Here is a 25,260-nt window from a genome sequence, read left to right as displayed (position 1 = left end):
TGGCTTTGTATAAAATTTATACATAAATCTGCATATGTGTGTACATATGTATGTAATAAATATCTCTTCCTCTCAAACACAGGAATTAAAGTGTCAGTTTAAATCCAAAAATTCAGATTGCACAAATCATTTATACTTCTAATTCCTGGCCGTAAGTGTTCACATAGCTGGTTGCCCCACTATCTGTGTTTTTTGTTTTTTCTTTGAGCAGTTATTTGAAGTCCCAAATTCAAACAAACAAAAACGTCTCCCGCTTTTTTTGCCTGGAGAGCAGGAACTGTATCTGGTGTTTACTCAAAGTTTTATGTTTTTTATCCAGCTGTTGTTCACTACAGAACATGCGTTGAAAACCCTAGATGTAGGTAGAACAATCAAAGACTGCAGAGTATGAAGTGGCTGCTGATGTTAAGTATGTATAAATTCAGCATACCTTCTACAAGGCCCGGGTCTTGGCCACTGCCTCTGTGGTTCTGAATTGTCAGATCCTGGTTTTGGATCTGAAACAGGTTTTTTTCTTTTCCAGGGTTGCATCACGACTCTGGGAGGGCATCATGTCTGAACTGTGCCATCTCCCCAGCCTGGGTCAGTGGGGACAGAGGGAAACAGCCTCTGTGAGCTGGGCTGAGGCCTCCCACACGGGAAGCCAGGCCCTGGCTCTCTGCTGAGGGCTCCGCTAATGAAACCGCCACTGCTGAGGCGTCTCGTGTTTCCACAGAGAAAAGTCTAAGAATGGGATGAGCTTGTGAACAAGAGGAAGCTGGGCCGCCTTCCTTACCTGGTCTGCCTTTGAGCAAAGAGCAGTCAGAAGCACGTACCCCTTGGTACCTGCTCTGTGCTTCCTAAGAGCATTTCATCAACCCTGCGATCTCCGTCTCTCTCTCTGCCTCCTGTCATAAATCTCTGTTTCAAAGGAAAAAAAAGAAAGGGTTGTTAAAGCATAAACCTCTGGGTCAGCTCTTATTACATCATACTCTAAGATGATGTCCCAAACCTTTTGTTGAACTGAAATGCTAGATTGGTTTGAAATAAACGGAGCTATCCGTCGTCTGGGGATAGGAAGTCTTTCTGTCGTAAGAGGGTGGCTGCATGGTTGGTGTGTGGTGTGTTTGCCTGTGCGGAAAGTGGGCTGGGCTCCAGAATAGTGTTTGCCCCGTGGGGACTGAGCAGACAGCAGCACCCCCTCAAATGCCCCCAAAAACCAGAGAAAGTTGAATGCAGAGCTCTTTCATATTTGTGGAACAGCTTTCATTCAGGTATAATTTCTTTCACTTGCTTGAAGTTTCCAGTGTCAGATCGCGTTTTCTGTCTTGCACCCCAATACCTCACATGCTTGTTTGCCATCTGCTCATTTCCATTGCAAACTGCTCTTTACACAACGTTACTCAGTGTTAATTAGAACATGTGTCTCTTTGTCATTCATCTGGGGAAGGGGGTTAATGATGATTTATATCCCTTTAATTAGTTTTCCTCCAAACTGTTATATGTCATTTATTATTTTACAAGAGCTCCAAGAGAACAGAAAAAGAAAGATCACCTCGTTTTTATTCTTCATGACCTTATTTTAAAAAAACCACTGCTTTATTTAAAAAGGATAACCAGCAAGGACCTACTGTATAGCACAGGGAACTCTGCTCAATATTATCTAACAACCTAAATGGGAAAAGGATTTGAAAAAGAATAGGGACACGTGTATGTGTAATTGAATCACTTTGCTGCATACCCGAAACTAACATGACATTGTTACTAAACTGTGCTCCAACATACAGTAAAAAGTTAAAAAAGTAAAAAGTAGGAAAAAACCCCAATCTTGGCCTAAATGTTTTAGTGTTTAAAAAATATGGTCCTTCATATTATAAAGTAGTAATACATGGAGTGTGCCTTTACTGCTTACCTGTGAACAATTTATTATTAGTTATGTTTGTCAAATTATTTTCGAACAGGTAACATGTTCACATGATTCAAGATTTCAAAGCGACTAGCAGATGCAAACCCTCCTGTACAGTGGGTGAGCACCAAGGTCCTGCAGCAGAGCCCAGGGAACTGTGGGAAAGAATGCGTGTGTGTAACTGAGTCGCTTTGCAATGCGGGAGAAACTAACACAACCTTGTAAATCAACTATGCTTCATTAGAAAAACAAACAAACAAAAACCCCAAAAGGTCCTAGAAGGTCTGCAAGGGAGGGGACCGCCCCTGCCCTGGCCCCGCCGTTCCTCTGCCTGAGCATCTGGTTGCCTTTCCCAGAAGCATCGGTGTTATCAGGGTCTTGTAGGTATGTGTGCATTAATTCTTGTGTGTACACATATATTCAGTACGTCAGTATAAGTATATATGGGTGTACATTTAAGTACATGCATGCAAGTGTGTATGTATATTATTCCCCCACTTTTTTATATAGAGGGTGGCAAGCACAGATGCTGGTGTACACGTGGATTTTTCACTTAAATCCATTTTGGAATTCAGTGTGTATGAGTAAGTTAAGAGCAAGCTCCCTCTTTCTTTGTTGTTACGGCTTATTCACTAGTCCCTTACTGATAGATATTTAGACTGTTTCCGATTTGTTCTGGGACAGAAAATGACGTGGTGGATAGCTTGTATTAAATTATTTTGAGCTTCCATAGAAAGAAATCCTAGAGGCAGGGTGGCTGGAACCACAAGTGAGTGTGTTTGGCACTTTGATTGATCCTGCCAACTGCCCTCCACAGGAGTCAGCAGTTGACAGCACTGCCCGCAGTCCAGAGAGGCGGCGGTCTTTTTCAGTTTTGTGAAAACAGTGGTGAAGTGACTGTCTCAGGTTGTGGGTCAGTCCGTCCTGTCCTCTCTCTGGTTTTGAGTGGTGTTGAATATGGTGAACAATGTAGACATAGCATGTATACATTTCAAAGGTGGAAGCCTATCTGTGCCTCCCCTCAAAACACCGATAAATTATATCTGGTTTCTAGTGAATTAGACAGCTCATTTCTATACTGCTGTGTGATTAACAGCTCATACGCGGTACATGTTGGAAGATACCTAATATTCTCCCTTATATGATTACTGGAACACGCTGCTGAAATCAGGTTTCAACTGAAATTATTTTTGAGGATGATACATTTCAAACTAATCTAATCCAGGCTTTGGTTTATAAGGGTACATTACCTGATATCTTTGAAGATACAATATTTTAAGTCAATTAAACGCTGACATGTTCCTTTTTACTGAGAGTACAGAGATTCTAGGAAAATCACATTTTGACAGACACTTTGGGGGAAAAAGAAGTCTTTTTAGGTTAAAAAATGGTCCCTTTTTCCTGGATATTTTTCTCTCTGTTGAGCTCTACATGCAGCCTCTCGTGGCTGTTTATGCTGACTCTTGTCTCGCTGTAATAACTGAATTCATCTGGACGACGCCGTGACCCCAGAGGGAGAGAGGAGGCAGGCAATCTGTTATCAGGTTAGGTCTCCTTGTCCGTATTTCTTGCTTGTTCTCTCAAGTCACATAAATCTCTACAAGTAGGAAAATACGTTGTCCGTTTCTTGGTAGACTGAACTTTCTATCTTACGTTTTAAAAACGCAAGCCTGTAATTTACATAGTTAAAGACTGAGTAGTCATCCATGCCTTGCCTGGTATTTTCTCTCCCCTCAAGAGTCCCTCGCTGTGGTTTCTTCAGGAAAAGAGGTGGATTCTTTGGCAAGTGGGAATTTTAAAACGTGAGGGGCACTTGCTGTATTTTAATAGTTGGGGTTTCCCTTTGGGACAAGCGCACATGCCGTCGCAGCAGACTTGGTGAGTGATAAAATTGGAATCATTCTATTGTCCAGTCAGGAAGTCAACTAATTTCTAAAAACAAAGTTGCCTTCAGTGTTTAATGGCGCCTTTGAATTGCTGGAATCGTCCATAGTGTCATGAGACCAATTTCCTTCTAGACTCGCACAGTTTTAGAGCCAGAAGAAGATTTGGAGATGGTCGAGTAGTTGGTCCCAGTTTTGTGGGTGAGGAGACCAAAGCTGGGAGAAGCTTTGCGTCGTGTGAGTGAGTGAGGGAGGGAACAGCAGAGCTGGCAACTCTTGAGTCCTGGTCCCAGGATCCTGGTCGTTCCAGAAATCTTGCTTAAATATAATTTTATCTTTAGTAGGAAAGTGTACGCTCTTTCAGTCAGTTCAGGGCTGTCAGAGGTCAGTTCTCAGGGGTCTTAGTAAAATCCTTTGGGAGGTGGTCTTTAAGTGAGATTGTTTTCTCCGAAGCCCCTAGGCAGGAGAGAAGACCATAGAACGCCCTTTCTAAGAAACGCCTAGATGGTGCAGCTGTTGAGACAGAGGAAAATGAGGTCTTCTGGGATGCTCCCCATCAAATGGAGACGTGGGTACAGGACAGTGACAACTTTCTAGTGACTTCTGCTCTGTACAGAGACAGACACAAAAGCGGGGGCAGGAATGTTGGAAACAATAAAGGCTTCATCACCACTTATCAGGGACTGTCAGAAGTCGGTTGCTTCACGTAAAGCATTTAAAGAAACCTCTATGAGAACTTCTTCCCATTTTTGGAAAGGAAGGAGGAGGTGGGCAGAGAGGAAAAGAGGAGGGAGTGTAAGAAAGGAGAGAGGGGTGGAGGGAGGAGCCTGGGTCTTACCTGCATCACAGGCACCGTGTCTTCTCAAAACTCTCCTACTTGGACCGGAGAGACCGTTGCCACTTGGTAGCAGCTGCCTTCGCCACAGCCCAGAGCCCGTAAGTGCTGCAGATCTGCCTGTATCACTCAGGCTAAGCCTGAGTCCATCATCTGAGTTAGATGCGTGTAGCTAACCTTCGATTACCTAGGAGACCGTTTGAACCTCAACAAACCTGGGGCCTCACCTACCCTCTTCCCTCCACCCCACCAGCTCTTTCTTCTGAATTCCTCATCTCAATGAGTTGCATCTTGAGCTTCCAGAACCCCAAGACAGACCTTTGGGAATCATTCCTGGTTGCGTCTTCTCCACCCTCCTGCCCGCCAGGTCCACCAGCCCAGCAGATCCCCCCTCCTTTGTGTCTCCCAGGGTGTTCTCCTCCCGTGTCCCTGCTGCCTCCGTTTCGGATCACAGCCTCCTCACTCCTTCTTGAGTTGCTGCAGCAATCTCTCGGGGACCCTCTGCCGCCTCGGTGTGTGCCTCTCCAACGTGTCCTCCAGGCCGCTGCCAGAGAACTCTTTCTAGGAAAGCCTGTCCCATCGCGGAATTCCCCTGCCTGAAGTGCTCCGTTTGCCGCCTGTCCCCTACACAGAAACGGTCCAGTCTGGCCCACGCTCACTCCTTGAGCCCCGTCTCTGCCTGCCCTCCCCCACGGGATGCCCTCCGCTCAGCCCTGAGCTCTCCTGTCCCCTGCCCTTTGCTCTGCCTCCTGAGGGGCAGATTCTGCTTCCCTCTTTCTGGCCTGATTCCTGCAGATCTTTCTGTTCTCAGCTTGAATGGCACTTATTTAAAAGACACTTGTGTACATTTGCTGTGTGCCAGGCGCTGGTCTAAGGGCTTTATGTAGAGTCATTTATTTACTCCTCAGAACCACAAGAGGAAGGATTATCATTCCTATTTTATGGATGAGGAAACTAAGAGCTTTGGTGAAAGAGCTTTTCTCACTAGCCCACTGGCTGCGAGGCTGGACCAGAAGCCAGCTTTTGCCACTGTTGGCATTTGATTTTGATTTGTGTGCAGCGTATACCTATACATATATGTATGTGTGTATGAATGGGCTTCCCCGGTGGCTCAGATGGTGAAGAATCCGCCTGCAGTGCAGGAGACCTGACTTCCACCCCTGGGTCGGGAAGGTCCCCTGGAGAAATGTACATAGTGTATGTCGTTGTTCAGTCGCTCAGTCCTGTCTGACTGTGACCCCGTGGACTGTAGCCCTCCAGGCTCCTCTGTCCATGGGATTTTCCAGTCAAGAATACTGGAGTGAGTTGCCATTTCCTTCTCCAGGGGATCTTCCCAACCCAGGGGTGGAACCCAGGTCTCCTGCACTGCAGGCAGATTCTTTACCACTGAGTCACCAGTGGTAGTGTATATATATATATACACCATACATATGGGCTTCCCTGATAGCTCAGTTGGTAAAGAATCTGCCTACAGTGCAGGAGACCCCGGTTTGATTCCTGGGTCAGGAAGATCTGCTGGAGAAGGGATAGGCTACCCACTCCAGTATTCTTGGGCTTCCCTGTGGCTCAGCTGGTTAAAGAATCCACCTGCAATGTGGGAGACCTGAGTTCAATCCTTGGGTTGGGAAGATTTGCTGCAGAGGGGATAGGCTACCCGCTACAGTATTCTAGCCTGGAGAATCCCATGGGCTGTATAGTCCATGGGGTCACAAACAGCTGGAAACGACTGAGTGACTTTCACTTTCTTTTCACAGCATATACTTCCTTGGTGGTTCAGGGGGAGGGAGGAGAAGATGCAACCGGGAATGATTCTCAAACATCTGATTGGGGTTGTTGGAAGCCCAAGATTCAACCCATTGAGAAGGAATTCAGAAGAAAGAGCTGGTCAGGGGTGGAGGTAAGATAGTAGGTCAGGTCCCAGGTTTGTTGAAGTGCAAATGGTCTATATATATATAACATATATTTTATATATATATACACATACACACACACACACAGTTGTTTTCTGAATAGGTATAAGTATATATTATTAAATTTAAAAGGTATAAAGCATGTAGTGCAAGGGAGTCTCCCACCTACCCTTGTATTCCAGCCACCGCTTCCCTTCTCTCTAGAGACACCCAGTATTATCAGTCCCTCACGTGTCTCTCCATGAAGTACACACAAATACATATGTATATGCTACATAATTGTGTTTTGACATTTGTGATCACATATCCTGCTTGCCATTTTTACTGTGCTCTGTTTGCTTAGCAATATTCCTTGGGGCTTGTTCCATATCAACACATTAAGAGCTTCCTCTCCTCTTTTATGGCTAAATAATAGGCCATTATGGGCAGATGCCATAATTTATTTAATCAATCTCCTTGGGGTGGATATTTAGGTGGTTCTCAGACTTTGGCTGGTACAAGCATTGCTGCGAAGATTGGCTTTCTATGGGCATCATTTTGCACGTGTGTGAGTTTATCCGCTGGATAAAATCCTGGAACTGGAATTTTGGGTCAGAGGGTAAAGACAAGTTATAATTTTGATAGATAGTGCCAGATTGCCTTCCTAACGGATGCATGCATTTAGTCTCTCATTAGTAATTTATGAGCGCGCCTCTTTCCTCATACTCTCACTAACGCTTGTAGAATAAAACGTTTCAGTGCTCATCAACCCTAATACATTGTTTGGTCTGCATTTCTCTTATGATGAGAAAAGTCTGGTATCTTTTAATGGGTTTTGAATTATTTTGAATTTCTTTTCTATCAGCTGCATGTCCGTTTGGTCTTGTTGGGTGTTCTCTTATTGGTTTGTAGGCATTCCTTATATGTTAATGAATTTAGCCTTTGTCTATGATTTATGTTCCCAACAGTTCTCTGGTTTGTCATTTGTCTTTTGTCTTTGTTTAGGGTGTATCTTTCCCAGGCAGAAAATGTTTATTTTCCTGTAATCAGATTTATCAGTTTTCTTTTTTTTTCTTTCATAGCCTCTGGACTCTGAGTCATAGCAAGGCTGGCCTGCTCCATGCCTAGATTATAAAATTCTCCTCCGTGTGCATGCATGTATGCATAAAGTTGTTTCAAAGCAAATCGGTAGAGTGTAGAGCTTGAAAAGCAGATTCTGAAGTTGAGCTGACCTGAGTTTTAGTCCTGGTTTCAGCTCTGACTTGTTTTGTAATCTCCGGCGACATCTTTAAATGGGTTGTTAACACCTGCATCGAGGCTGACTGTGACGATCAAATGCACCAGCACACGGAAGCGCCTTGTGTCTGGGTGAGGATGGTGCCCTTACTGTGTTATTGGTTCTCTCAGGCTCCACAGCAGTGGACTCGGGGACAGAAGTCCCCTCTCGTCTTTCCCTGCCCCCTCAGCCCCGCCCCCAGCCCGAGTCAGGACTCTGCTGAAGCGGAGAGTGTCCCTTCTGAGTGCTTGCTGTTTGCCTTGACTGAGCGGCGAGGCCTGGGGTCCTGACTGGCCCGCCTGGAGCAGGTCGGGGGCCTCTCTGCGGCGCCCCACATGCCGCGGCCGTCCCCTCGGCCTGGCACCCCGCCAGGCCTGCAGCCGCCTCCTCTCCATGGGCCACCCGCGAGGGTCCGCGTTCTTCCTCGGAAGCCCCCCAGGCCCCGCCCTGCAGGTCCCTCGCCTCTGTGCCCCTCCACCCCGCCCCATGGACAGTGTCCCACGTCATGTGGGCAGCCGCCCCTCCGCCTCTTTGCCCCTGCGGACTGGTGGGGCCCATCCTGTCCTCATTCACAGGCGGAGAGGCCCCCACACAGGGCACTGCTCACACAAGTGCCCAGGAAAGGCTGTGACTGAGTGGCTTGGGAGAGTGGAGACTCTAACTGTAAAAGGCATAAGCAGCTTGGCTTGGCTGGTGTCCATTCCCATGGACCATGAAGAAAGGATAGTCCCAAGTAGTGAGGTTTTTAGTGGATGATCACCCTTAAAGTTTCCATCCTGTCAAGTTTGTTAATATTTACTAAAACTTTACTGAATTGTCATAGATGCTAACTCCTAGATGCTAACTCTTTGGGAAAAAAAAAAAAGACTTGCAATGATGGAAGATGTTCAAAGGCACTGGTACTCTGAAGGCAGCGTTGAGAACTAGGACTTAATTTTCTGACTTGCATCTCTGTCACTCTCTTTTAATTCCTCCTTTGCCTCTTTTAGTATTTTCTTTGTGGACTTAGTTTTAACATTGTCCCCTTGATATTCCAGGGGTAGGAGATTCGGCAGAGCAGTAAGATCCGCTCATATTTGATTTTGCCACTATCTTTGTCATTAACAAAATAGCATTTGGAGCACAAGTGTCAAGTTTTCCGGTGGGCTGTACCAGATTTTAATCATGACTCATAGGAAACATGCTAGTATGTTGCCAGAGAGATGGCTCAAGGGCAAATAGAACCCTCTATTTGTGGGGGATAGATTACCACGGTGAGTCACAGCCCCTGAACTCAAAGGCAGGGCCTACTGTGTGTGGTTCATTTAGAATTTTACATTTGGGATTTGCCTATCCTAAAAGATGGGCGTCTTTGTTCTGATTGTTTGGAAGTTGAGTTGAAGAGAAGCTAACATTGACCCCATAGTGGTCGCAGAGGCAGGATTAAGATGGTGAACCTGGTTCCCCAGGTTTCCAGGGTCTTTGCCAGTGTATTGCATTTCCTTCCAGGAACATAGAGTCTGGAGTAGACAAATAAAGAAGGACGCAACTGTTTTCAGTGAAAAGGAGAAACAATGACCCGAAAAGAAGAGGAAGCGATAGATGCCCTGTGTCCTCTTTCTGGTTGGTCACTTTGGCCTGGAATTCCGTCCTGCAGCTCGGATGGTGATCATGCCAAAGAGAGAGTCCACTCCTCCACCGTCCTGCTCCCCAGCCCCCAGCTTGATAAAAGAAGGCCCTCACCAGCTGACTCCCCTGCAGGTAACAAAACAGGTTTTAAAAACGTGTAATAAAGAAGCATGGCCTGTTCCCTCCTGGCTGCTGTCCCAGGGGAAGCAGTTACACCGGCACCTTCTGGAGCCCAGGCTCAAGGAGTTAAATTTAAAAAACGCTTGAGGTTCCTGAGTTCCGGTGGTATGTTGCTAGCATGTTCTGCAGCCTCAAGGATGCTCAGCCCTCACGTCCCCCCACGTCCTAGGGGGACAGGTCAGCTCACCATCCACACTGGCCACCCCTCAGGGCCGACATTTGCTATGCTTTTCCTTGGAAGGCTTTCAGCTCCTCTGTGAAAGATTTCTGTTATCTCCTCGCTCGCTTCCAGAAGTAGCGTCTTTGCCCCAACTGGAAAACTTGCTGTAGTCCTGAGTGTTTTGGAAACAGAATGTGCAGCGAGAGAATCCCTGCTTTGTGAAGACTGGATCACTCTGTTCCCTGGCACAACAATCTCTCCTTTGTGTTAAACATCTGAGAACAGAAGTTCTAAATAACATTTTTACATTCCCTGCTGATGTGAGTTCTTTATTTGGGGACAACAGCGCCGTGCTCATTCCTGTTGAGTTCTGATGTCTTTTCCCATCTCGAGTGGCAGGGATGCACTTGCGTGGTGGGGGCGAGCAGCGCCTCGCGCGGGGCCTCCTCTGTGTCTGGTGAGCGGCTGGGCTGTGCTGGGAGGGCTGAGTGCTCAGAGCCGAGGCTCTCGACTGGGAGCCAGGGGCGCTGCTCCAGCAGATGCGGCGGGGCCAGGTGGGCAGGCAGACCAGAGTAGCCGCTTGTCCACCTCCTTCCCGGAAGCGCAGAGGGGCTGCCCCGGAGGTCCGCAGAGGCCTGATCCGGTCAGAAAACGCGCTCATTGTGAACAGGAGTGAGTGACTGCCCTGGCGTGAGCTCCCGCCCTCCGGGGTTCTGCCCTCCCGGCTCCGCTCACCTCCTCAGCTCCACTGGCCGGGTCAGCACGAGCAACTGGTGGACACCCTCAACATGAAAGCACGGCCCATCATTTCCCTTTATTTTGTACTTGGGTAGAGTGCTTGTCCTTTTACTTCAAAGGAAAGGAAGTGTACCCCTGGCGGTCCAGTGGTTAAAACTCCATGCTTCCGACGCAGGGGGCACGGTTTCAATTCTGGGTCAGGGGATGAAGATCTCACATGCTACCTGGCACGGCCAAAGGGGAAAAAGAGAAGTATATGCACTCCCTTCTTTAGGCAAATCTAGGTTAGAGAAATTCAGTTTTGTAAGACAAAGGAGGACACTTTGTTTCTTAGAAAGTTTATCACTGCATTCCAAATGGCATAGATAGAATAATAAAAATATGATCCACTCCCCAAGAATGTTTATATGTATCTGAAAGTTTCAGGACCATCCCCTTTTCTTACTGCTTTGACAAGCACACGTTGAGTTATCCTGCATGAGGCAAGTCTTCCCTGCGTGGCTGCCCTACAGCTCATCCAGGGGAATCATCGGCTCTAGTGTTTTGTCACTTGGGGTCAGAGGGATCCTTCCCGCCTCTCATTTCTTCCGTGAATGGTATTCTCGTGCCTTCTGGGGGCCCAGCGCCATGCTGGTGCTCTCCGAGTCTGCCTGGTTCCTGTGGGGGTGGTCAGAGCTTGATGCTCTTTTCACCATAGAGGAAGGGACAGTGCCTGGTCTCCCCCACATCTCGGTCCCTGATTCAGCCAGGAGGGCTCCTGGGAAGCTGAGACACCCTCAGAGGCCTGCTGAGCCTGAAGCACTGGAACTGATTGTATCATTTTATAAGTGAAAGAACATTCTACTCCTCCTATTTAACTTTCCCTTGCAAACTCAAATAGGAAAATCACTCCCTGGACAGACCGACTCAGGGGATAATAAAAAATACCCTTCACGAGGCAGGCTGACAGTACCTGCATTAGTGTTTGGATAAGAACAAGCCCCTCGAGGGGAAATGGAGCCCTTCTTTGGACCTTAATTGATTTTTGTGTTCGTTCTGCCTCTTTTAATTCTTGGTGGAAAAGTGATTTGCAGTGCAAAGTGGCTTTCCATGTTATAGGCGCTGGATTATGTAATACCGTTCTTATCAGAAGATCATTTCTGCTTGTTTTGCCTTTTTTTTTTTTTTGCTCCTGATCCAGCTCATGTTTATTTTTCCTTTTCGTTTTATTTCCTCTTGTTTATAGAATTATTGTTCCTCTTATGGCTCCCACTTCATCAATCTGCATCATCTGCCAGGAGGATGGGGAGAGAGAGAGGATGCACTTGGTCCTTTTTTTTTAAAGTCAGTTGGCTGGATGTGTTTAAGGAATAGTCACCTTTCCCCCAGTGAATTTGTTACATAATGTGGAGCCTCCTTAGTTGTAAGTCTGACCCCTAAGGAACTGGGTTGTTGCTTCCTGGGGATTAAGGAACCATTGGGGCCTGTTTGTCCCTTCGGGGCCTGTGCCAGCCTGTCTCAGCTGACCAAGGTGAGCCTGGCTCTTGAATGGGACAGCTCCTTGCCGAGGTACCCTGTAGCATGAGCAAGTTCTACAGAATGTGTGCGCGTGTTCAGTTGCTCAGGCACGACTCTTTGTGACCCCGTGGACTGTAACCTGCCGGGCTCCTCTGTCCATGAAATTTTCCCAGCAAGAATACTGAAGTGGGTTACCATTTTCTCTTTCAAAGGATTTTCCTGACCCAGGGATTGAACTCGTGTCTCAGGCGTCTACTACATTGGCAGGCAGAGTCTTCACTGCTGAGCCATCAGGAAGCCCGTTCTACAGACCAGTAGCTTCTGAAAATCTTTTTTGTAAAATGAGCTTGTGAAGCCCTCAATCATGGGCCTCTCAAACAGTCTGCCGAATAAATCCAGAACTCAAGATCTCAAGGGTGCTGGCGTATTTTCAGTTATGCCGCGAGGGAACTCCACCATGCCCTCACTGCTGTGTGCACAAGCCTGTGTGTGCGAATGCATGTGTGTGAAGACTGAGAAAAAAGCGATAGTCAATTGTTAGGTGCTTTAGGGAAAGACTTGTTAGGCTTACATCATAACCAAAAAGACAGCATTTGTTTATGGCAGTACTGATGTGATCAAGAGCAAAGAAGATGAGGAGGAGCCAGACATGATCAAAGCACATCTAATATCTCAGACTGCTGGAGCATCTGAGTCTCGAGGTTTGGTCTTCATTATGATATGTTGAGAGGTGATGTTTTAAAAGCAAGAAGCGGGGAAAGGCCAGCTGTGGAGAAGGGCCGCTGAGACAGTGAGAAAGCAGATGTGTGCGTCTGACTGGAGCCCCTTCTACCTGGAGCCACACTCCTGTCTCTCGGGGGCTGCAGGGGGAGGTCCCTGAGAGGCCACTTAATAAAAGTCAGCTGTCCTGCTCCTTGTGTTCGGTAGGGATTCACACATCCGGTAGCTTTGCCGTTGTGACTTGATTGCTCGTGGGCCCACTTCACACCTGCCTTGGGAAGTCCACTCAGGGAAGGTCAGCCTTGCTGGGTCTGGACGTCTGGAGCCTGGCGGGCAGGGCAGGTGAGGCCTGGGAGGCTGGGAAGGGTTACCCAGAAACCGGATGCTGAGATGGGAATACAAGCAGGCAGGTTCCGGGGATGGGGCATGGACTGCAGTAGGATCCTCCTCTGTTCTGCTCCGGCACGTTCATCCCGTGTGATGGCCGTTACGTGTTTCATTCTGTGTTCATCCACCTGGCACAGCTTCAGCGCCAACGCCTGGCAAGGTACCCCCAGCTGCCCCCGGAGCCGCGCGCACGTGGATGTGAGCGCCGTGTGTGCCTTTTGGCGTGAGCGGAGTGTGCGCACGCGCTGTGTGTGCCCTTCGGCGTGAGCGGAGTGTGCGCACGCGCCGTGTGTGTCCTTCGGCGTGAGCGGAGTGTGCGCACGCGCCGTGTGTGTCCTTCGGCGTGAGCGGAGTGTGCGCACGCGCCGTGTGTGCCCTTCGGCGTGAGCAGAGTCTGCGCACGCACCGTGTGTACCCTTCGGCGTGAGCAGAGTGTGCGCACGCGCCGTGTGTGTCCTTGGGCGTGAGCGGAGTGTGCGCACGCGCCGTGTGTGCCTTTCGGCGTGAGCGGAGTGTGCGCACGCGCCGTGTGTGTCCTTGGGTGTGAGCGGAGTGTGCGCACGCGCTGTGTGTGCCCTTCGGCGTGAGCAGAGTCTGCGCACGCACCGTGTGTACCCTTCGGCGTGAGCAGTGTGCGCACATGCCGTGTGTGCCCTTCGGCGTGAGCGGAGTGTGCGCACGCGCCGTGTGTGTCCTTGGGCGTGAGCGGAGTGTGCGCACGCGCCGTGTGTGCTCTTCGGCGTGAGCGGAGTGTGCGCACGCGCCGTGTGTGCCTTTCGGCGTGAGCGGAGTGTGCACACGCGCCGTGTGTGTCCTTGGGCGTGAGCGGAGTGTGCGCACGCGCTGTGTGTGCCCTTCGGCGTGAGCAGAGTCTGCGCACGCACCGTGTGTACCCTTCGGCGTGAGCAGTGTGCGCACATGCCGTGTGTGCCCTTCGGCGTGAGCGGAGTGTGCGCACGCGCCGTGTGTGTCCTTGGGCGTGAGCGGAGTGTGCGCACGCGCCGTGTGTGCTCTTCGGCGTGAGCGGAGTGTGCGCACGCGCCGTGTGTGCCTTTCGGCGTGAGCGGAGTGTGCACACGCGCCGTGTGTGTCCTTGGGCGTGAGCGGAGTGTGCGCACGCACCCTGTGTGTCCCCTGCTGCTCCCAGCCGCGCGCGCTGGGAACGCTGCACCGGTCCCGCCCCTCCAGCCAGCTGCCGGGGCCCTTGCACCGGGTCCCGCAGTCATCAATAGGCCTCTTCATGTGGGAGGTGACCACACGCTTTGCCACAGCATCACTGGCTGCTGGGCTCAATGTGACCATTCTTCTCAGAGCGAGCGGAGGGCGTGGGACCTCTTCTGCCCATCTGTCCATCCGAGAAAGTCACCGCTTGCATCACGGATCCAAGGGACTTGATCCAGGCCACCAGAGCACTCAGCGTTCCTTTTTGTGGGTTAAATAAAAGTCGACGAGCGAATGATTGTGAGCAAGCCCTGTTGTGAGGTTTTCTGATGCTGCTTAGCGGAGCCATGGAAATCTTTGTCAGGCGTTGTTCTGCGTGTTTATTGGGAAGGAAGCCTGTGACAGGCTCTCTGAGCCTGTTCTCTGTTTTCATTGGAGTCGATTCTTAATCATCCAAGTCAATAGGGAAAATTACTGTCATTGATGAGACAAACCCACAGAAAGTTCAAAAATGCTTGAGATGGGGCCAGCAGGCGTGTGAGCGCGCATGTGCACACAGCCGCAGTGTGTCCCTGAGGACAGAGGGGGACGGTGTCCAGGCGGTTCCGCTGCAGGGTGGAGGCGCGCCGGGGTCGGGGTGGGGGTGGACGCGGGGGTCCTCAGTCCCCAGGGCTCAGCATCCACACCGGGAGGGCTGTCCCGGCTCCATGCTGGTGCCCTCAGGGCTGTTTCATTTATGCTTTTCAGAGGTCGGAGTAACCCACGCCTGTGGTTAAAAAGCCAAAGCGCACAGAAGGCATTTAATACAAAATACTGGCCCCTGCACCGCGCCTCTCCTCCCTTAGACCTGCTTCCCAGAGGCGATATCTTTTAACCCTCCCACACTTTTTAAAAGCTCTTTTGGTGATTTAAATAATATTTGTTTATTATTATTATATTATTATATATTATATACATTATATGTAATAATATATTATTTAAAGAGTTCATCTCTTTAATGTTTATTAGGTTATCTATAATATGTATTATATATTATATTAATGTTGATGTTGTTTAAAGAGTTCTTCATATCTTTGAATAATGTTTATTGTTATATATTATCAATAATATATAGATATGTACTATATTATATATTATTATATTAATATTAGTATACTTAGAGTTCTTCATCTATTGTTATTTATATATTATTTTATTAATATTATTTAGAGAGCTCTTTTTTTAAAATTTATTTATTTTAATTGGAGGCTAATTACTTTACAGTATTGTAGTGGCTTCTGCCATACACTGCCACGAATCTGCCTTGTGTGTTCACCACTCGGACTGAGGTCGTAGGGCTGCTACAGCGAAGTACGGCAGGGAAGGTGGCTTCAAGCCGCAGGAGGTTATTGTCCCCCGGCTCCGGAGGCCGGAGAGCAGCGTCGCGGTGTCGCGGAGCCGTGCTCCCTCCTGGCCCCCCGGCTGCGGTGGCCGCCCTGGCCTGTCCTGTTGGCCGCTGCGTCTCCTCCGGCCACCTCTGTGGCCGCGTGTGCCCTCCCGGTGTCTGTCGTCACGTGCTGCTTCCTGCTTCTTGTGAGGACACCAGTCACTGGGTTAGAGGACACGCTTACGTCTGCAAAGGTCCCGTTTCCAAAACAGGTCACGCTGGCAGGTAGCAGAGTTAAGACTGGAATGGATCCAAATGGGACACTATTTGAGACCCTAAGTCAGACAGAGAAGGGGAAATATGGTATGATGTCCTTTATATGCCGAATCTAAAAAGACATGACGCAGGTGAACTTGTTCAGGAAACAGAAGCTGACTTCCAGAGTGAGCTTGTGGTTGCCGGGGGTGGGGCGGCGGAGGGGGCGTGAAGGGGTTTAGGATGGACACGCACACACGGCTGTGCTTAGAACGGATAGCCAAGGCCCCGCTGCGGGCACAGGGAACCCTGCTCAATGGCCCGTGGCAGCCTGGATGGGAGGGGAGTCTGGGGCAGGAGGGACACAGGTACATGTATGGCCGAGAGCCTTTGCTGCCCGCCTGAATCTATCACAGCATTGTTAATCAGCTGTGCTCCTGCACAGAATAAAAGCCTTTAATGAAGAAAAGGGGGCATGATTCAGGCCCTAAAGCAAACTCTCAGTTTGTAAGCATTTGCTCTTGTTGACCTCACACCTTACTCAGCCCCATTTCTCACCCGAGTCTCTGCCCTCCACGGTGATGTCACCCTTCCCAGCCCCTCACCCCCAAGGGTGTTGCTTACATTTCAAACACATTCTTGAAACTTCATTTCTTTTTCCATTAATCATAGAGATTATCACTTAATTATCCATTAAAAAGTGGGGACACTATCTCTCCTGACTCCCCTCCCCCTCCCACCTCCCAACCTCTTGTCAGCTGGTGCCAAGACTGGTAACTCCTGGGTTCTTTGTGGCTGGCTGGATGGTTAAATCCTTTGCCATCTGTCCACAGATGCAGAATTGATGTTTGTCTAAAGCTTCCATACAGTGGTTCACTAGCACCAACCTAACCATAAAAGCAGTTAGCATCAGAAAGCCATAATTAAAATGCTTTCTACCTTTGGAAGAATGGGACTATAAGAGTAAGTTTACAATGCTTTAGAATTTATATTTCATTTCATTTTAGACGGCAGCATACTTTTCCAGTTTAGTTGTAAACTCCATTTATTAGTACAGCTTAAAATTCTTTTGCATTACAGGTTGAAATGAAGCTTTGTGTCTTATTAGGAAATATTTGATCGTGTAAAATAATACCCACTCTTTATGGGTCTCTACTCTTGAGGAGTTTCTAGTAGCAGAGCCAGCCAAACTTGTGGATTTCAAAAGTCTTTTTATTTTACCTTTTTTATTTAAGGACCAATATAGAGCTGCTGACTTCTTATTTTGCCAAGTTGGGATATTAAAAAATCAGCTACTGTTTATGCTCACTGATAAAATAAAGTCTGTTTAACACCAAAAATAGAAAGGACATAATCTTAGGATAAATTGAACTATTTTGCTTTTTTAATATTTATTTGGCTGCAATGGGTCTTGGTTGCAACACATGAAATCTAGTCCCCTGATGAGGGCTCGAACCTGGGTGGGCGCCCTGCATTGGGAGAAATGGAATCTCAGCCACTGGACCACCAGGGAAGTCCTAAATGGCATGATTTTAAATGAAATGAATCTAACTTAAAAAATCACTACTTTCCCCATTTTCCCCATTTTGTGTGGACTGGTAAAACTGAACTGGATGGAGGGTGTCCCGGATCAGCCTTGTTTCGTGGACCTGTGTTTGGTTTTAATGGATGTTTGAACATAGCGGTTCATTTCTCCACCTCTTCCTGGCTGGTTAGGTTGGCTCTTTAGCACCTGCTATGAAAGACACTCAAGACTGGGGACAGGCTCCATATGGGGTGAGAAGGTTGAGTTCCCTGTTTTGTGACCCCAGTCTAGAAACAGACCCTCTAATCCCTAACTGTGTACACGAGTCCAGCCCCCCGAACAGCCCATAAGAAGCGTGATGAGCATGCGAGCCAACAGGTGAAGGGGTGCAAGTCTACACATGCAAATCTAGCCCTTGTCTGTAGCCCTGGGGTGAGTCACCCTCTAACTCGGTCTTCATTTCTTTTTCCATTAAGTGGTCACAAGGCAGTGTTTTACCATCTGTATTCTCCCAGAGTCATTTTGGACTTAAGGTTCTAGAACTGGCAAACTTAAGTACTTGATGGTTAGCCAATGACAGCATTTTGATAGAATTTTTAAACTAAACACAATCTTAAACAATGAGATTACTGACTGCTTGTCCCATTAAATAAGTTTGATTAATTAACCTTCTGCTTGAGTTCCTTGTCTCCTTGAAGCACTTGTGTATGGCAGAGTGAGTGAAAGTTGCTCAGTCGTGTCCGACTCTTTGCAATCCCATGGACTATATAGTCCTTGGAATTCTCCAGGCCAGAATACTGGAGTGGGTAGCCTTTCTCTTCTCCAGGGGATCTTCCCAACCCAGGGGTCGAACCCAGGTCTCCCGCATTGCAGGCGGATTCTTCACCAGCTGAGCCACAAGGGAAGCCCAAGGATACCGGAGTAGTTAGCCTCTCCCTTCTCCAGGGGATCTTCACGACCCAAGAATCAAACTGGGGTCTTCTGCATTGCAAGCAGATTCTTTACCAACTGAGTTATGAGGGAAGCACTTATGTATGGGAATATCATCATTTTGTGCTTTTAGTATGTTCCCTTGCCATGTGTAATTGAATTTAGTTTCTAGAACGTTCATGTTTTTATGAACATGAACATGATCTTATTTGGGAACATGTCCCAAATTAATTCCACGACAATCACAAGTGAAGGAAAAGTATAAATAGCACACTACACTGCCCCGGGACCATGTGGTTTAGAACACTGAATTGGTGATCTTCACATCATGCCTGAGAAGCAGTTAGACAGCATTTTGCCATGTTTTTCGCACAGGTGAAATCCACGGGGGACCAAGGTTGAGGCATGCGTAGCCCCAGTTCATTCAGCAATCCCAGGGCAGAGTGCAAGCAGTCACCCAGTCTCCCAAGCCTGCGCCCCCTCTCTCGGCTGGCAAGTGGCATTGCTCAGAGTCCATACTCGTGACTTGCAGGATGCACGTTAGGCCAGTTTGGTTTTTGAAGAATTGAATGACAGACAGTTGAATAAATGAACCAAGCATGGTATCACCAGTTGGAAGGACAGAGTCGTGTCCCTGGACGTCTCAGTGCTTGGAGAAATGGAGGAAGAGACGGCTTTCATGCTCCTGAGGGCACCCAGCCCCCGTCAAGGGAGGAGCTCTAGACCCACAGTACCCTTAAATCTGTTTATTGGAAGTGGCAGTCTGGGTTTAGCAGGCCTCTTCACCACCCCATTTCATTGCTGACCAGCACCGGACCCTACAGGAAAGGTCCGGCTGTAATTTTGGAACTGGAGACGGTGACGGGCTGGCCTTGCCCTTCTCTAGCCCTGTGGCACTTGGCCCTTTAGGACCTTAGCTGTGCGCTCAGTCAAATGCGAAAATGACGTGAACGATGAAAATGATGAAGGCAGAGGATGAGACCGGCCCTTCCCGCAGGGTGTGCTCTGATCACTGCAAACGCTCCCCGAGAGGCGGCCCACCCAGCAGCAGGCCCCCCGAGGACGGGTCCCACTCCAGCAGGACGAGCCTGGCCGCATCACGGTCTGCCCCTCTGTGTCTCCTCTCTGCCCAAGATCCACGCGGACCCTCAGAAGACCTCATCCCTTGCTGTCATTCTTTCATTTCCATCCCATGGCTTTTGCTGAAATCCAGGGAATATGTTTCAGGTGTGCTGCCAGGATGATGCCTGTGGTGATCTACCTAAAGATAGATCTGCACTGGAATCAAATTTTTAGTGTGAAGGAGGAGAAAAGTGCATTTCAAAGGTTTGTTGTTATTCAGTTGCTCAGTCGTGTCCGACTCTTTGCGACCCCATCAGCCGTAGCACGCCAGGCCTCCCTGTCCATCACCAACTCCTGGAGTTTACTCAAACTCATGTCTGTTGAGTTGGTGATGCCATCCAGCCATCTCATCCTCTGTCGTCCCCTTCTCCTCCTGGCCTTCAATCTTTCCCAGCATCAGGATTTTTTTCCAGTGAATCGGCTCTTTGTATCAGGTGGCCAAAGTATTGAAACACCTCATATTGCATCTTTTCTGGAACCCATATTTGGAATGTATGTATTAACTTACAATATAGACATTGAGAAGTTTTACATAGTATTGGACTATTTTTAAGAAGGCTTGCATTGGTGACCCTGGTCCCAATTATGAGATGTGCTTACCCGAGAAAGAGGGATTCAGCTCAAGAGCGTTTTCATTTTGTCCAGCTGTGTTGCACATGGGAGTCACGATAAAGGAGAAAACCCACGAAGTATCACTTTATCTCCCAAGCAAACATTCTAAACAGGAGAGACTTTGCTGCACATAAAAGGAAGCTTTCTCTCACACAGAAGCTGGCCAAACAGATTGTGACTCCTGAAAGTAAAAACCCAAAGTCAGAATAACTTAGATAAGCTTTTAATGAGTGAAAGATAAACACTAACTTTATATGTATTTCAGAAATGTAAAAGACGCAGGTGGGAAATGAATCCTCCTTGAAAAGAGAGAAATGCCTCGTAGGGTGGGGGAAAAAAAAGAAAACATTCAGTAGTTTTTGGAACTGTGCAAGTCCAGACAGTTGCTTTCTTTCTTTCTTTCTTTTTTTTTTTTCTGGTTAGCTACTCATAGCCACAAATATGTATATTATTTCCTTCTTGCCCACAATTATACCAAGAATCATCTTTCTAATATACTGGGGAATCCCAGATAAAAATCTCATTTTCCTAAAAAAACAGACAAGTCTTTAACTCTGGCAATTAAAGTCTTCAATTCTTCACATCCAGGATGTCAAAGAAATCATCAGCTTGTTGTAATCATAGAAGTCTCTGATGTGCCCCTCAAGTCACTTCCACCCCAGATTTCTGCTGTAAACGCCTGGTGTTCTTAGGGACGTGTCTGCCCCGGTCACTGATGTTTGGAGACAGCACTTAGAAACCTCCATTGCCAGAGATTGGGCTGACCCAGTTACGCGATGTCGTGGTAGGATCACAGAGAGCTTTAACCCTTTCTCGGGTGTATGTCTCTACATGGGAAGTGACGTTAGCTGCTCTCGAGGTACTTCTCACGCGAGTGGGTCAGAATGGGAAACCCAGCTTGAGCTCCACAGCGGGGTCAGGACTTAGCAGCATAGGACCCATGACAGCCTGCCTGGATTCAGGCCTCAGCTCTCGATGTTTCCTTTTCCTCATCTGAAAAGTGCCAGTTATCATAACGACACCTTGCTCACTGCGTGCTGTGAGTTAATAGGAGTCAAGAGCTTAGAACGCTGCCCGGCCTGCCCTAACGCCGTATCAGTGGCGGCTGTTGTTACCATCACGATGGACAGTACAGGCAGAGAAGGACCTGTGTTCCTCTCAGGGATGATTCTATTTGCCATTAAAATATGCTTTTATTCATAGAATTGGGGCTTCCCTGGTGGCTCAGTGGTAAAGAATCGTCCTGCCAAGCAGGAGACGCGGGTTCCATCCCTGGGTTGGGAAGATCCCCTGGAGGAGGAAACGGCAGCCCACTCCAGTGCTCTTGCCTGGAGACTCCCGTGGATGAAGGAGCATGGAGGGCTACAGTCTATGGTGTCGCAAAGAGTTGGACACAACTGAGTGACTAACACAACAAACTGTTGTCTATGCATTCACATAAAGAGGACAGATCTGAAATAGCAGATGATAGGAAGCTATTTATTTTGCCTATTCTGCTTCCTTCCTTTTTAAGGAGGAAAGAATTTTCAAAATTTTTTGAAAAAAATTTTTTTTATTTGGCGACACTGGGTCTCAGTTGGAGCATGTGGGGCCTAGTTCCCTGACCGGGGACCAAACCTCAGCCCCTTGCATTAGGAGTTCAGAGTCTTAATCTACTGCACCACCAGGGAAGTCTCTGCTTTCTGCTTAATTTCTGCCTGCTATACCTCTTCTCTTCTAGATCTAGTAGATTTCTTAGGCCTGTCTTCTCCATGCCAGACCTACACAGTGACCACGGGGGTGTGGTCACTCACCTAGAGCCAGACATCCTGGAGTGTGAAGTCAAGTGGACCTTAGGAAGCATTACTATGAACAAAACTAGTGGAGGTGATAGAATTCCAGCTGAGCTATTTCAAATCCTAAAAGATGATGCTGTTAAAGTGCTGCATTCAATATGCCAGCAAATTTGGAAAACTCATCATGGTCACAGGACTGGAAAAGGTCAGTTTTCATTCTGATCCCAAAGAAGGGCAATGCCAAAGAATGTTCACACTACTACACAATTGCACTTATTTCACATGCTAGCAAGGTAATGCTCAAAATCCTTCAAGCTAGTCTTCAGCAGTACGTGAACCGAGAACTTCCAGATGTATTAATACAAGATGGGTTTAGAAAAGGCAGAGGTACCAGAGATCAAATTGCCAACATCCACTGGATCATAGAGAAAGCAAGAGAATTCCAGAAAAACATCTACTTCTGCTTCATTGACTACACTAAAGCCTTTGTGTGGATCACAACAAACTGTGGAAAATTCTTAAAGAGATGGGAATACCAGACCACCTTACTTGTCTCCTGAGAAACCTGTATGCAGGTCAAGAAGCAACAGTTAGAACCAGACATGGAACAATGGACTGATTCAAAGTTGTGGAAGGAGTTCGTCAAGGCTTTATGTTGTCACCCTGCTTATTTAACTTATATTCAGAGTAGATAATTCAAAATGATGGGCCGGATGAATCCCAAGTTGGAATCAAGATTTCAGAGAGAAATATCAATAACCTCAGATATGCAGATGATACCACTCTAATGGCAGAAAGCAAAGAGGAACTAAAGAGCCTCTTGATGAAGGTGAAAGAGGAGAGTGAAAAAGCTGGCTTAAAACTCAACATTCAAAAAACTAAGATCATGGCATCTGGTCCCATCATTTCATGGCAAATAGATGGGGGGAAAAGTGGAAACAGTGACAGATTTTATTTTCTTCAGCTCCAAAATCATGCAGATGGTGATTGCAGCCATGAAATTAAAAGACGCTTGCTCCTTGGAAGAAAAGTTATGACCAACCTAGACAGCATATTAAAAAGCAGAGACATTACTTTGCCAACAAAGGTCCGTCTAGTCAAAGCTATGGTTTTCCCAGTAGTCATGTATGGATGTAAGAGTTGGACCATAAAGAAAGCTGAGCGCTGAAGAATTGATGCTTTTGAACTGTGGTGTTGGAGAAGACTCTTGAGAGTCCCTTGGACTGCAAGGAGATCCAACCAGTCCATCCTAAAGGAAATCAGTCCTGAATGTTCATCGGAAGGACTGATGTTGAAGCTGAAACTCTAATACTTGGCTACCTGATGCGAAGAGATGACTCATTAAAAAAGACCCTGATGAAAAAAAAAAAAAAAAGACCCTGATGCTGTGAAAGATTGAGGGCAGGAGGAGAAGGGGATGACAGAGGATGAAATGGTTGGATGGCATCACCGACTCAATGGACATGAGTTTGAGCAAACTCCAGGAAGACAGTGAAGGACAGGGAAACCTGGCATGCTGCAGTCCATGGGGTCGCAAAGAATCGAACACAACTTAGCGCAGAATAACAACATTAATAATCTAATAATAATCTAGTGAATGAAGAACTCACAGATAACTTTTTTGAGCTCCAAGAAAAAATAGCATTTTTTATATTTGAAGGGTAAAATATTAGTAGAGGTATAAATTTACCCTTGTAACTCATTTTTGTATTTTTTAAAAATTTCCAAATGGCAAACTTAATGAGTGCACTATTTGACACTGACTAAAAAATTCATCTTGACATTCGAGTATAAAATACCCTCCTTGGTCATTCTTTTTCTTAATATTACACAGTGATGGTTGACTTTTATGTACTAAAATTAAAAATTTCCCCTTCTACCAGTATTGAAACTCCATGTTATACATAAGCTGAGTTGCACAGTGATTATTATAAAGAGCACTATAAATCTTCCCAGGCCCGTATTTTGTTTAATTTGATTATTCATAGACTTGTGACCATTATTACTTGTTGTTGGTTTATTGTTGTCAGCCTTAATACTTGGACCACATGTTGCTTCAGAAACTCTCCTAAAGACAGTACTTCCACTAGTATATGGAAAAATTACTTAGTGTTCAAAATAACTCAAAAATGCAAATAAAGGAGCTTTTGAATTTTTAAATTTAGATTACTGAGAGATGAATGTGAAAACGTACACTTGTAATTAATCAGTTGCTTGCATCTGAATGTATGTAAAAACGTACACTTGTAATTAATCAGTTGCTTGCATCTGAAATAGTTCTTTCTTCATTAGAACTATAGGAGTTTTGAAAAGTGCATGTTTTTGATATAAAATGAAAACATGCTCCCACCACTGTCGTCATCATCTTAGTACCTGTTCTTGTGGCCCTCACTGACTTCACGACCAAAGTGATCAACATGTAATGAAAGAAGCCAGTAACATCTCACATTGATGGGCATGCAGAGCTTTGCACATATATTATGTGTGATGTTCAGTAGTAGCAGAATTGAATTCTCATTATTTGATTCACTTGGCTTCCAAGGTGACACAGTGGTAAAGATTCCATCTGCCAGTGCAGGAAACCCAAGAGATGCCAGTTTGATCCCTGGGTCAGGAAGATCCCCTGGAGGAGGGCATGGCAACCCACTCCAGTATTCTTGCCTGGAGAATCCCATGGAGAGAGGAGCCTGGCAGGCTACAGTCCATAAGGTCACAAAGAGTCGGACACAACTGAACACGTAGGCACTACATTTGATTCACATGGTTCCATTTTGATTAATTAAGACAAATTTCATTTCGTTAAGAGGGAATTCGGAGGTCCACTCTCTGCTCCACGTTCACACGTGAGAGAGTATTTTGATGGAACAAAGGCTCTCTCTGTGTTCTTCCTTCCTTGCAGCACTGGCCAGCGTCTCTGCCACTAATTTCAGATATGCAAATTCCTGGTTTCATATGTAATTCCACATGCTTTTCTTGAGGGCCTCTTTGTGGAGGGAGTGTGATACACTAGCAGCAGGACGTGTTTTGAAATCAGACTGTTCTTGGCTCAGACCCTGACACGGTTTCTTGCTCACTGTGTGGCCCTGAGCTGCCGTGTCTTTCCAGCTGCCTGACCCAGGAGTGGAGGAAACTCCGCGACGGGAGATGATGGGGTCAGGTGGGAGGGTGGGGATGCACGCACCTGGAGTTGGGGGGCTCTCCGGGATTTCCCATCATACTCTCTCTCCCAGGAGGGCCTCCCCTGCACAAGCCCTGCCTTCAGCAGAGCAGAGCTGCCCGAAGCCACCCCTGCCTTCAGGGAGCCGACCCGTGTTGTATCCTGTCATCCAGTACTTTGGCCACCTGATTTGAAGAGCCACCTCATTAGAAAAGACCCTGATGCTGGGAAAGATTGAAGGCGGGAGGAGAAGGGGACAACAAAGGATGAGATGGTTGGATGGCATCACCGACTCAATG

At 47.2% G+C, this 25,260-nt stretch overlaps 1 protein-coding gene across 5 annotated transcripts in view; it reads left to right on the top strand.

Annotated features, from left to right (window-relative positions):
• The window catches only part of BCL2 (BCL2 apoptosis regulator), a 192,428-nt gene that overhangs the window by 46,114 nt on the left and 121,054 nt on the right, over positions 1–25,260 (top strand). For 2 of the 5 annotated variants that reach the window (XM_070464491.1, XM_070464490.1), the window contains 2 exons: positions 6,358–6,500; positions 9,257–10,033. The exons of 1 other annotated variant lie outside the window; for it this stretch is intronic. In XM_070464491.1, the coding sequence (XP_070320592.1) occupies positions 6,358–6,500; positions 9,257–9,284 (171 nt within the window). In that variant the 3' untranslated portion in view covers positions 9,285–10,033. Of the gene's footprint in view, positions 1–6,357; positions 6,501–9,256; positions 10,034–18,670; positions 20,996–25,260 lie in introns of those variants that run through there. 2 more of the 5 variants (XM_070464493.1, XM_070464492.1) reach the window with 2 other exon arrangements.

Source organism: Odocoileus virginianus, unplaced genomic scaffold, assembly GCF_023699985.2.
Source record: "Odocoileus virginianus isolate 20LAN1187 ecotype Illinois unplaced genomic scaffold, Ovbor_1.2 Unplaced_Contig_26, whole genome shotgun sequence".
In the NCBI taxonomy this organism is placed as follows: domain Eukaryota; kingdom Metazoa; phylum Chordata; class Mammalia; order Artiodactyla; family Cervidae; genus Odocoileus; species Odocoileus virginianus.
This window is presented reverse-complemented; position numbering and strand designations above follow the sequence as displayed.